This window comes from Homarus americanus, unplaced genomic scaffold (genome assembly GCF_018991925.1).
Source record: "Homarus americanus isolate GMGI-L3 unplaced genomic scaffold, GMGI_Hamer_2.0 scaffold48406, whole genome shotgun sequence".
Taxonomy (NCBI): Eukaryota; Metazoa; Arthropoda; class Malacostraca; order Decapoda; family Nephropidae; genus Homarus; species Homarus americanus.
In genome coordinates this window covers 5,468,028-5,481,145 of record NW_024753828.1, presented here as the reverse complement: position 1 = coordinate 5,481,145, position 13,118 = coordinate 5,468,028, and the positions used below count along the sequence as shown (strand labels likewise).

At 35.0% G+C, this 13,118-nt stretch overlaps 2 protein-coding genes across 6 annotated transcripts in view; one reads left to right on the top strand and one right to left on the bottom strand.

Moving 5' to 3' along the window:
• Window positions 1-1,083: 1,083 nt before the first annotated feature.
• Window positions 1,084-4,607, bottom strand: LOC121855526 (transmembrane protein 14C-like). Its single transcript, XM_042350503.1, has 3 exons — window positions 4,408-4,607; window positions 3,078-3,267; window positions 1,084-1,670 (listed from the first exon to the last, which is right to left on the bottom strand). Exons 1-3 carry the CDS (start codon window positions 4,481-4,483, stop codon window positions 1,607-1,609), a joined length of 330 nt encoding a protein of 109 aa, XP_042206437.1. The 5' UTR covers window positions 4,484-4,607; the 3' UTR covers window positions 1,084-1,606.
• A 682-nt stretch (window positions 4,608-5,289) lies between these two features.
• Window positions 5,290-13,118, top strand: part of LOC121855478 (dual specificity mitogen-activated protein kinase kinase 4-like) — a 32,685-nt gene continuing 24,856 nt past the window's right edge. For all 5 annotated transcript variants that reach the window (XM_042350452.1, XM_042350451.1, XM_042350450.1 and 2 more), the window contains exons 1-2: window positions 5,290-5,568; window positions 8,166-8,274. In XM_042350452.1, coding sequence (XP_042206386.1) covers window positions 5,496-5,568; window positions 8,166-8,274 — 182 coding nt within the window. In that variant the 5' untranslated portion in view covers window positions 5,290-5,495. The remainder of the gene's footprint in view (window positions 5,569-8,165; window positions 8,275-13,118) is intronic.

The following is a 13,118-nucleotide window of genomic DNA, read 5'->3' as shown; positions in this document are numbered from 1 at the left end:
CCATTGAACCCCATGTTATGATGATCCTGATTTACGTTATTTCGACCTGCGATGGGTTTTTAGGAATGCAACCCCATCGTAAATAGGAGGATAGTTGCACATAGTTATATTGCATACAGCATGTGTACAGTAATAACATAATACAACAGAGTTAGCACCTTGACTTAGATACGAGAAGAAATCTTGAACCAGTATTTACATAAGAAATTTAATTACCTTAATTTATGGCAAAGATGTCAATACAATTAACAAAATTATGAACATTGTTCCATCAAGTAAATATGGGAGGAATTCTGGTAATGCTGATGATATACGATAACAAGAAAAATATACTACTACGGGAATGCAAGTAAGTGCGGAAGTCTACAAGTAGCTCTACCCTTTTTCTACATTAATTTTCTAAGGTCTAAACTATACCTATTCCACCTTACCACTTCTCGTCTGTAATTGATAAGTCGGGGCTAGTCCTGTTTATACAGTTTCAACTAACAACAGTTGCTACTTTGTCCATCTACACCTGGATGCAGAATATTCAAGACTATATCATAATGCAGAATAGTTAGTGGGGGGTGGGTAAACTGCTGGGTTGTGTAAAATGACAGGTAAAGTGGATGGATACCTTGGGGCCATGCTGTAGAAAGAGAACACCAGCGTAAAACATTTTACAACAGCTAAACTGCATAAACAACATTCAAAGAGGCAGACCTTGTGTTGATCTTGACTTCAGCCACCTAATGCTGTAGCATATAAGAGCTTGCAGGGGTAACATTAAAATTTAAACATGAGTATAGAAATATATTTGTGAATTGATACTGATGAGTATTCCATTAGGTGATGACTACAGTGTATCTGTAGAATTCTTCAATAAATATACCAAATATTGCCTTGAATCCTTGAAAAAAATTGAGGTATATTTAGAAAAGATTATGCAAATAAACATAACATCAAGGATACAGAAAAGAATGGTACTGATGCATGAAAATGGCATCAGAGGCATAAAAGCCCATCTGCCAGTAAGTGGTCTGTATCAACACATGCCCCATCCTAATTTGAGTGATGGTAGTGGGGATAAAAACAAACATGAATTTTGATATATTCTTTACTAATTGATATCTTATTGTACAAACATAACAAATGAAATGTGCAACAAATTGTGCAAACACAGTTTCTACAGAAGAATCCAAATAAAACCCTCTCAAAGATATTTCTCTATCAAATGTTTTTAAAATATCTTACCCAACATTCAACATATTCATAAAAGCTACACAACTGACTGCATAATATATTGCATATCAAGTCCTTTCACACTGGGGCAAATTTACCAAGATATACAAAAAAAATTATTAAGGATCCCAATTGATGTACAGTACTAGAGAGGAAAACCCAGAGCCCAGGTTAATTTGTGAATGTGGTGTCTTCCCTCACATTATGGGCAATGGGTGTTCTTCATTAACACACACAAAAGTTTGGTGAAGCCTTTGCTCCAATGTTTACCCTACAAAAATAATGGAACTTCATATTTAACAATCACATATTATTACCCCAGTATACAGTTGGTCTTCCAAAACCAACATGAACAACCTGCCTTCACTGAGGGATTTTTAATTCACTCCAATCTACCATTCGTCAAACCAGCTGCTCGTGCTCCCAATCGTGCTACCATGGCAAGACTGAAAACCATGAAACTGAATATTAATATTTCATCCATATAATAATAATTTAATAGAGATAACACTCACTCTTATTTCTGATGTGCATAGCAAATATAGAGACCAAAATGAACACAGAATTCTTCTTCACAGAGTACAGTATGAATTATGCATACATCGATACAATATAACAAATACTGTACCGTACATCACATTTTATATTAAGAGTAAATTGTATGGTGCTTTTAACACTTTTAAAAACTATGATAAGTGCAGATTTTGAAGCAATCATTCATAAGAGCAACAAATTAAATGATTATTTGTACTGCTGATCTATGAATGTTGTCGTGAAAGACACCCACCAGTCTCAGCAAGGGTAATGTAATACTCTACTCGTCATTTTTTGTAGTCAGACAAATTTTTATACAGTATCTAATTTGCAGTCATTGGATTACTGAAGGATCCCAATGGAAATAAGCCTTTTAGTAGCTTTCTTGGGATATCCTTGGTTGAATTGGCTTATTGTTGACCACTGCTTATATGCCTATATTGTACTGTACTCTCTATGTACAGTTGCCTGCAGGAGTAAAGTTCCACTCCTGTAACCCCGTCCCCTGCCACTGGTGATGACAAATTCCATCACTTGACAAGGGATGAACTCAGCCCTGGTGTTGGGATGGCTGGATTAAAAAAGTGAGATAGGGCCATGAGAAACATAGGGAAGGGTTGGTAGTGTGCGAGGCCTAAAGGGTTTAGCCTTATAATAATGCTTCCTATCTAAGAAAAAAAAATTTAATATCATTCACCAGTGTTCTTAAATCATCCTTACCATTACAGCACTGTACTACCACAACACTGGTAAATAATCTACCTTCTTATACAGCACAGTACTCATATCACAGAAATGTTACCACTCACCTGGCTGTGTATACAGTCAGGTTGATGTATGCTGACTGATGTCTAGTACTATGGAGGCCACAGATTAATATGCAGTTATATAAAAGATTCTTACATTACTTAGCATTCATTTCATTAAGAATTTATTACTTAGACACTATTTATACCCATACATGAGTGTACATTCAGTATGCCCTGTTATAAATAAAACGCCATCTTAATTGTAGTAGGCAACTTGTCTCATTCATCAGTGTAACTTTACCACCTGTACTGAACCGCCACCAAGGGTTGATGTAACTCCTGCGGGCAAGTGTACAAGCTAATACAATATAAATTTTCTGACGATTTTACAAAAGACAGTATCTAACCTACCTACCTACCAGTACCTAATACCCTGTACTCATCTTACACCTTTATTCTGACTCTATACTTTTGGGAATGATCTTCCACACAATTGAGTTTCATTATAAAAGACTACACCATATTACTAAAGTCTCACTCCAACAACTAACACACAGGCAATAACCTTACCTCATCACTGCAATCAATCCAGGAGGCATGAACTTCCCTGAGTTGAGGAAGCGCATCCCCATCATCCCCCCGAGGACAGTGCTGGTGCCCAGGGTGAGGTAGTAGTTAGCTGGGTTGGCACTCAGTTGGTATGCACCAAAACCCAATAATGAGCCAAAGAGAAGGCCTGCCCCGAGTGAAGGTACACTGCCTGTAAAACACACCATGCATAAGAAACTAAAACTAGATTGAAATTTGTTTGAAAAATACGAACAAGTCGATTGCTCTTCCTTGTTCCATATGAGATATTTCATTCATTCTTACTCAGTCTGTAGGAAATTCATTCAATTATTCCTGATAATAGAGACTTGTTCTTTCTCCAGCATCATCTGTTATATATTAAGAATGTTGCGTCAATCATTAATGACTATTCTTCAGTCAATTAATTGATTCTGGAGAAATACTGTACATAGTTTGGTTAAAGTTCAGTTATGAGGAGCTGTTTAGTCAAGTTCATATTTCTCAGATAAAGTCAGCATAACTCTTGATAGGTTAGGTTAGCTTTGGGTTGGTGATGTACAGTTTAATTACCATAACTGTTTTCATAGGTTAAGTTAAAGTTTGACTGCTGACTAGTTAAATTTGGGTTAGATGTACCAGTTAGATTAAATTTGAGTTGATTATTTAACTTATGTTGAATTATGCAACGTTTCAATATACTATGGTTAGAAAATTATCTCACATTAGAACTGCTTTTGTAAATTTGGTTAGGTTTACATTAGGCTACACTCAGGATAGTTAAATAAACTTTGGATAGTTAACCTTCGACAAAATTTGGGTTAGTCTGGATAATTTAGGATAAACTTTCAATTGATTAGGTAAAGACAGGTAAATTTTTTGTTTGGTTACCAGTTAAGTTATATTTAGGTTGGTTGGTTAAGTTAAATTTGGTTAGGTGAGATATTATTAAAATTTGGTAACATGTATCAAGGTAAACGAGCATTCAGTACAGGTAGATAGATAATGGGTGGATTAGTTTTCATTTGATTAAGTTAAACAAATTTATAGTGCTACCATAAAAATCATAAAGGAATTCTTGTAAAATTCTAACCTAACCTAACCTAACCCCCTTACATAGTAGCATTAGGGTGTTTTATCATCAGAGTTTTACAATATATATAATACCTGTAGAAACATTTAATTAATTCATAGTAACAATATTTGTCATAAACACGTGGGGTAACTGGAGTTAACTACATAATACAGACGGGATGAAGGGTAGTGAATTAAGTGCTGTGAGATATGGATGACAGATAAGATATTACTAAAGAATTTCATCACTGATACTGACCAGCTTTAACGTAGCCCACCACACCTCCCATGGCCACAGCGGTAGCGTAGGCGTAGCTGATATAGTCTATCCCCATCTTGGAAGTCTGAATTTTAAGTAACGTATTCCTTAAACCTTAAAATACCTCCTCAGACTCCCTTCAATAGTCTTAGTCTTTCCTTCTCTCACTCACGGTCAGGGAGCCAGAGGTAGATAATGTTAAAATATTATCACGAACATAACAACGAACCCATTTAATTTTACAAGAGACCTCACCCAACTATTATTAACCAAACTAAAGACTACAATAAATTATTCATATTAAGTAAAAGTTACGTCGTCTCCATTAAAAATAAAAAATGGGTTGGATGTCTTGTTTGTGGTAAGTTTCTAACAATAATCATATGTACTGTAAGCTGGGTCGAGACTGTGGTCAAGGAGCCTCGGCCCTCGGGTACCTGGCAGCCAGTGACGGCGGTGTTAGTTAAGGTCAAGCTCTCTTTGGTTAAGGTCATTTTCCTCCAGTGAAGGAAAACTTGAAACGTAAAATAAAAGTAAAGTGTAGGTAGGTAAATTAGGATGCAAGGTATGATAGTAAAATTAAAAGTAAAATATAGTTTACTTCTCTAAAATATCTTTTAATGAACAGATGGATTCATATAATTATAAAAGGTGTATAAAACTGGAGAAAGCTATTTAAAAACCGACACATACATATGGTTTAAAAAAAAATTTAGGCTCATCTTCTTTAAATAATTAATAGTTATTATTCCTCATAAAAAAACAACAACATATACTTTATGAGACTTAAGTAATTTATAAACATAGATTTTAAAGTATAATTAATTTTCCTATAAACAAATTACAAAGTGGTAAACGTCGCCAATAAAAAATACTTGTAGGTTCGTGTCCCGTCAGTTGGAGGAGAGCTATTGACAAGTGGGGAGGATGACCATTGACCAGTCACCCTTGTTACTGCTCAACTTTGGTGGCTTCTGAGTGGTTCACTGGCCCGCACACGGTGGAAATGGCAACTCCTGGGACCCAAGACCAATAACGAGCCGCCCATCACCACATCCTCGCCTGATTATTGACATTGACACAGAGGAATGGCGGAGCAGCAGCAGTCGTCAGGCCAAAACAACAGGCCAGGCGCCTTAAACATGTCTGCTGTGGCTCCAGGTATGACCTTAAATCTGTCTGCTTTACCAGTAGACAGGACCTTGAGTGTGCCTTATTTACTAATATATAGTATATTAGCACCAGATAGACCCTTAAGTATGTCTGCTGAAGCGCCAGGTATGTCCATTAACGTGTCTATAACCACATTAACTGGACGGTAAACTTGTCTGCTGGTTAATGTATTAGTTCACAAATACACCTATAAACACGTCTGCTGTAACTGGACATTATATATACCTCAAATGTGTTGATTGGGTAATGTTTGAGATTGTTTTTGTAGTTGCTAGTTAAAGTGCTGTTCCATTATTTTTGCACATAACTATTCCACGTTATTTATCACCGATGAAGACCTCAGTAAGAATGAAGTTAGCAGTACACAACAAAATATGGTAGTATTTAATGGTTCTTGTGCACCAAAACCTCAAATGTATTACGAGCATTATGATTTACGAGTCGAGCCTTGAATATATGGAAAAAGATAGACGCAGGATATATATATAGTAACTATATGCGGAACTTTGTCCATTGGTACGACAGTCTAATGTGCATGTGTGGTGGGCAGACTATACAAAGATATTTCCTAAGATGGTGTTCGTTCTTACTAACCTATCGTAAACCTAACTTGACATAATGTAAACTAACTTAACCTAACCTAACTTAACCATAACCATTAACAACACACACCATCATTACAGCTGCTGTACCTACATCCACAAAAAAAAATGTAATGATAAAATTATGCTAATATGCTACCACCATGCTTACCTATTTCACTAACTTATTTCATCAATCTCTTAATTTTCACTGTGTTATTAAGTTGACAAATAAGCTTTCTGCATGTTATCGTTCTCCTATTATAACTATGTAACTTATTCCTCAAACTCATGTTGGAACCAGTTGACTTAGCACTCACACAGTCACTCAGCCAGTTGCCTGATTGTCTAAATATTTCTCATTAACTGCCATGTGTAATATGTGGAAAATAAAAAAAATTAAAATTATTTTATATTTTTTAATTTCTGTTAATTATGTACAGTATCTCAAAAAAAGTATGTCTACACTGTGAAACATTAAGTGGCCATGGATGATAGATATTGAGACATACATTTACTCTGGTAGTATATAGTTTAACATCAGTAATGCAATGTGTGTTTATTTCTGCTTAATTAATATGATGTTCGGTTACCAAATGTAGTAGGATCAGTCTGCCACAGAGCCAGGCATTCCAACCCTCCCGGGACATCACGAGTTGCAGGTAGCATTTTGGAAATCATCGGACCCATCCTGGCAGATAATTTTTTGGGGTACTGTACAATAGAGGTATTGTTGTAAGAGACAGTGAGTGGAGCCTGGATGGTAGCTGGCTATAAACATGTTGTGGCTCTGTATACAGTCCTGTTATTTTTTCTCAAATGGTTTTAAGGCGCTGGTGTTTAAATATTTCAATATGTAAAAATAAAAACAAATTACACATGCAACAAATATTTTCATTTTACCTTGTGAAACTAAGTTGTATCATTGGTGTTTGTTCGAGGGCATTGTGAAAGCAAAATCAAAAAAATATTAAACAAAGCACAGAGCACACTGGGCATGATGCTTGAACCAGTGTTGGTCATAGTTCAAGGTGTCTAACAGTAACTTCAGTGTCTCGTAAACAAGTGGGAATTTACGTTGAAGCAGGAACTCATCAGGAGTTGAACATGGGATTTTATATTTTGTTGTAGATAATGTATGTCCACTTACATACAGTACAGTGTAAGGGAAACTGATGTAATTGAAGGGTATTTTAATAGGTACTGTATTGGCTTATCATTTCATACTTTCACTTTGTTTTTAATCTCTTCTATTTTCTGTTTGAGGACAGTACAAGTATAAACTTATTACAGTTGTTTGTATTTAACTTATATTTATTAGATGTCTTTAATCAATATGCACACAAAAAATTAATTATTTTCTTTTGGAGTATTTTGTGGCATTTTATGAAATTCTGGGAAAGAAACATTTTATTAGGAACATATGTTGGATTTCATAATGGAAATCTATGGGAATATGTGCATCATTTGACAAAAAAAATTATTGTATTGTATTGATCAAGTTCTTTGATACCTGGAGAAAAGCACAGATCAAGTGCTTAGATTGTTCCAATAAGGTAAGAAAACAAAAGATAACCAAACTTGCTGAACCTAATCTACTTATCCTAATCTAAGTAAAAGATATCACATCATCTTAAGGTTAGGTTAAGTTTGGTGGTTTGTTCATGAACTGTATAATGCAGCAGCATTTGTGCAAGGATGTTGTTAAGAGTTGTTTGACAACAACATTTGAAGTGCAAAAATGGTGGCGGATAAACGTGGTGGAGACAAGTCCATTATTGAGAGGGAGACAATCTACAGAAAAACTAATGTATGAAAATTTTTATTCCTGGACTTTAATTTGGAGTTTTCTAATGGTAAGAAAGCTGGATGAACTGGGAGTGCCTCAGGACCAAACCAGTGAGTAACCCTTAGGATAGGAGACATAGCTATGCAGTGTCCACTAGGTGTTGATGTACAGGAATTATTGGAATGTTTCTTGACACTTAACGGTAACTGTTTCAGGGCGTCGAAGCAACCTCCGTCTGGCTTTCCCAGGCCAGGGAAGACCCAACAACGACCGTCCACAGAACGAACTGGAATTCCCTGCATCTGGCTACCCGGCGACACCAATGTAAGCCTTAGTCACACCTTATTTTTTTACCTCAGTGGACGTAAGGACCTCGATAATTCAAAATGTAAATAAGTATACTGTATTTGATGTTAGTTTTTATAAAAATTTCTAAAACTACTCTGAATAGAGGAAGATCAGTAAATTGTTTTTTCTTTTACAAGAATACGGATTCCAAACTCGGTTATAGTTCACCCGTATAATTTTGTTTTTATTAACAAAAGGATGGTGCACATTGGTGCACAACAGAACAATTTACCTTATATTTATAATGGGAAATATAAGAGTTGTGAGGTCTCTGGTCCTCTTGGAGTAGATATTGATGTTTCTGTCATAAATATAAGTTATATACAGTATGTTTATAGTTTTTTCATAGTGTTTAGTGCATTGCCTTTTGCTTTAAGAAGTAAACGTGAATCAAACATGGATGTTTGTTTACTTTGAGAATTGAGATATACAGTACATACAGGTATAGATCGATTAATTTGTGTTACAGGTAACACTGAGTACTGTACCTGGTGATTACAAATGATCTTCCAGATTTTAAACATTTATTATGAAAAAAAAAAGTAGAGAAAAGCTCTGCAGACATCAAAACAGTATTCTGTTTCCCGCCATATATTTTGAAGTATATTATACTGAACTTTTCAACAGCTCTCATATTCTCTCAAAATTTTCCAATATTGCTGACATTAAAGGAACAAAAATTTAATTTTTGGATTGAGCTCCAGAGGAAAAAGTCAATGGGGCTGAGATCGGGAGAATGATCTGGCCAAGGAATGGGGCACCACGCTGGAAAACATTTAAAACTGTCATTATTAAAAGGAATTCCCTTAAAAATTCTTTATTAGAATCTCTGCTTTTTGCTGTAGCTTTGTTAGTTTTTATAAGAAATGTTTTTACATGGGGAGATCATTTATAATCACCTGGTATATTACTTCAAGCTTGTCAAAATTAGTACTGTATTGTTAATAAAGGAGGGAACTCTTCTTGGTACTTATAGGTCAAAGTGATACACTCAGTAATTGTTGTTATCGTACAGTAATGTGATAATGAATATATATACAGTAAAACTATGACAATACAGTGTACAGTACTTGCATTCTATTTGAAATTTTGATATTCCAATTTTAACTGAAGGTTTTATGGATTGACTGTCTTCATCCAACTGATCTGTATTTAAAAAGATTGGGAGACTGTTTCTTCCACACTAAAAATACACCTTATACAAGCTTTGATTCTCCAGAATGGTGTAGTTCAGCTGTTTGTATAATATCATGGCGGGTGCTATGGTATTTAGCAGTTGCCATGAGTGCTTCCTTGTTGCAAGTAGAATGATGTTGGTTGTACAGTTAACAGGATGATGTTTTGTATTCCACTATTTTTTGATGGTACAAAATTTATTATTACACTGGAATACATTGTTCACAGATGGTGATATTAATGTTAGTGTAAAAATTTCTGATATGTACTGTAGTAAAGGTCATACAGCATTTGTTAGAGATTTGATAATAATTAAAGATGTTTAATTTCACCATAAACTTGAATTATTCATTATAATGTATATATTTCCTTGCTAAGATTGTTATTTTTTTCTCACAATCTAGATAATACTTGCAGTCAACTCTAAGCCATTTGCACATTGCTATCACATCATGCCCCAGTTCTGTTAGACCCCAATCTAAGAATTTCTAATGGCATCTGATTTTAGGGACCCCAATTGTATAGGTTAGGTTAGGGCCCAGTCGTAAAGGACTCTTTATCCTTATTGTTAGGTTAAGTTGGTGTCTGTAACAGCTGGAGCCCTTTTGGCTCACAATCATCTTTATTTGGCTTCTGTTGCACTATTGATAATTGGAATTACTTGCATGATGATGATGATGTCTTTATTTCAGTGTACAGTATACAATACTTTGATTTTTAGTAAGATCATTTTTTTGTCAACATTTGGTAATATTCTTGGCAGGTTTGGGTCATTTAACTTTCAAAATTAACCAGTTTAATTTGTGAATCCAACCATTTTGTCTATATACAGTATTTTGATAATTAACTAGCTAGATTGTTAATATGAAAAGTTATCATAGTTAAGCTAATCAATAAACTTTTTGCTTTCTGTAGAACCACCATTATACGTAACCAATCGTGGTGGTACAGTACTGACATATTTGTGTGTTTTTGTCTCATTAAATTTCTGGATACAGGGTAAATACAAAATAAAATATTCACTGAGGGCCTCAAGCAGCATGCTTGAGGCCCTTTGTTCCTATGTGATCTGACTTGACCAAACCTGACACATCCCAGTCCCAGGAATTAAAATCATATTATTGCTTTCCGGTTTTGTCCAAATCTGTGGAAACAATTTGCTCAAATGACTGTCTTTCCTGATTTTGGCCCCTAGGCCATATGCCTTTGCCCATTAACTTCACCTGTCCATGGGTTAGAGGGTTCTAACAACCCTACCCACCCCCATTTTTTAAAATGGAAAGTTCATTGAAAATATCATGTAATTAGAGTTATCCTGTACAGTATTTTATAATTTAGGTACAGTACTGCAGTTGATTAATGTAATCAGCAAACAAGTATAAGATAATTAACTTAATCGACCCAACCTTTGTACTCAGAGAAATTCATTGGCTGTCATACTTTCATTCCACTGTATTGATATATATTTTACTCAAGTTTTGTTTCAGCTCAATATGTTGACTTTGATATACTGTAGGTATGAAATATCCAAAAAGGAAAACAAGTACTGTGTTTTATGTGTTGTGCAGCTTAGTAACCTTTCTTGGTTTTGTTTTTATTTCTTGGTTACTCTTTATTCTTTTATTTTTCTCCTCTTTCTTACTGTTTCATTGTTTATGTATGTGTCTCTCATATGAATCTCCTCTATGCTCTGTTTATATCTCTTATCACTCTCCAAATATCTGTCTTTATTTATTTATTTCCTTTGTGACTCTATCTCTTTGTATGTTTATGTCGGGCATGGACATAGGATTGTTTTTGTAGACCTGAGCATATGTCACCTGCTTGGAATATATACAGTACTGTACATACATATCTGCATGATCATCATTATTATATGGACCATCTTGAAATTTCCTAAAAGAGAATTACAGATACACTACAGTAAGACCTCTATTTACATTGGGGGGGAGGGGGGGGGGATGTGTTCATGGACAATTGAATCCTATTTTACCATCAACTTATGAGAAAATTTTAGGATGCCGATACATTCTTGTGAGCATCTGTGTCTAATTACTGCAAACTATTATTATTGGCAGAAAAAAAAGACACTACCCTTTTTATTGTTAATATTCTAATTTAATAATTATTGAAATGGATAGTGTTGATAGTAGACAGATGGTAGTGTGGTAGTGAAGGAAACACGGCTAAGAGATGGAGCTTTATTCCTGGTGTTTTGTCACAAGACGAAACGTTAGGAATAAAGCTCCATCTCTTAGTCGTGTTTCTTTCTCTACCCCACCATAGTGATCATACTCATGGGCACTATTTGTTAACTTGGATTTTCCTCCCAAATGTTCAATAATTGCTCCATATTATCTATTGTCTTTTATTATTCAAACAGCTCTTGATGGGGGTTCTCAGAGCAGATTATCTTATTTTATCAGTGTTAGCATACATTGTTCTCAGCATTTATGTTGGTGAGCCAAAGTCCCTGATGATGTCCACAGCTTGTTCCCCATCAGTACAGAGGCAACAATATCACTTACTGCTCATTTTGTGCTGGTGTTTGTTGTGTTTTGCTCAGGTTTAACGGGTGAAAAGTCACTATACTGTACATGTCCTGACACAACTGGATCTTAACCAGTATATGTGATGTTGATGTTGATGATACAGTAGTCTAATTCATTGATGTTGTAGCACAGTAAACAGGAACAATGTAAATAGAGTACTTACTATACAATATACTGGTACTGTAGATAAATTTTTACTTAAGATTATTACTTTATTTGTGGTCTGGGATGTAATACAAGCACTGTAGCTAAATTAAAGAATGTTTATTTACTATATCAACTGCAACATTAGAAGTGGTGCAAAATTAAGTCCAGGGAAAAGATCTTCACAGACAATGGTCCAACTCTGAAATATGTATCAAGATCCTGTAACTCGGGAACTGAGTACTGTATTCCATGATTTTTTAAATTATTACTCTTATAGTAAACTTTCTGATGATCTAAATTATGTTTTCAAACCACAGTGTGTTTATTTACTAATGACAGCACTAGAAATTAGTGAAATGCTAATGAAAACTGTACTTGGAAGAGGTCTAGGCTATGCTCCAAGTGCTTTCTGGCATGACAGATGCTTTCCTCTAATGCATTACAAATGAGAAAGATGAAAAGTGTAGTGCACTTCAACTTACATGCAAACCTTAGTGTGGTATAAACAAAATGTGGGTCTTAAAAGTAAACCATGGACATGTGAATTTGATTTTTTACGAAGTAGACATAAATTCGGATGACGTGTCTGTGTGTGTAATTGTGTAATGTGATATCCAGTGTGTGTATATTAACTTATGCTTTGAAATGCATCAAAAATTTTTGCCAGATATTATTAGTTAAGGGTGTACAGTACATGCTGCAGCTTAAGCAACTGCACACTTAGTGGCATGAGATATTTGCACTTTATCACATTTCACAAAAGTGTTGTTGCTTCTTTACTTTTGATTCCTCTGTGTGGCTCTTTGGTTGTATTGGATCCCTGAAACCTGATATCAAAGGTAAGCTTTGTGTCAGTACTTCTGTTAGATGTAATATGATACCAATAGAAGAATGAATAAAATTCTATGTAGTGGTTTAGGCTCCTTCAGGAATGATGACTCAAGC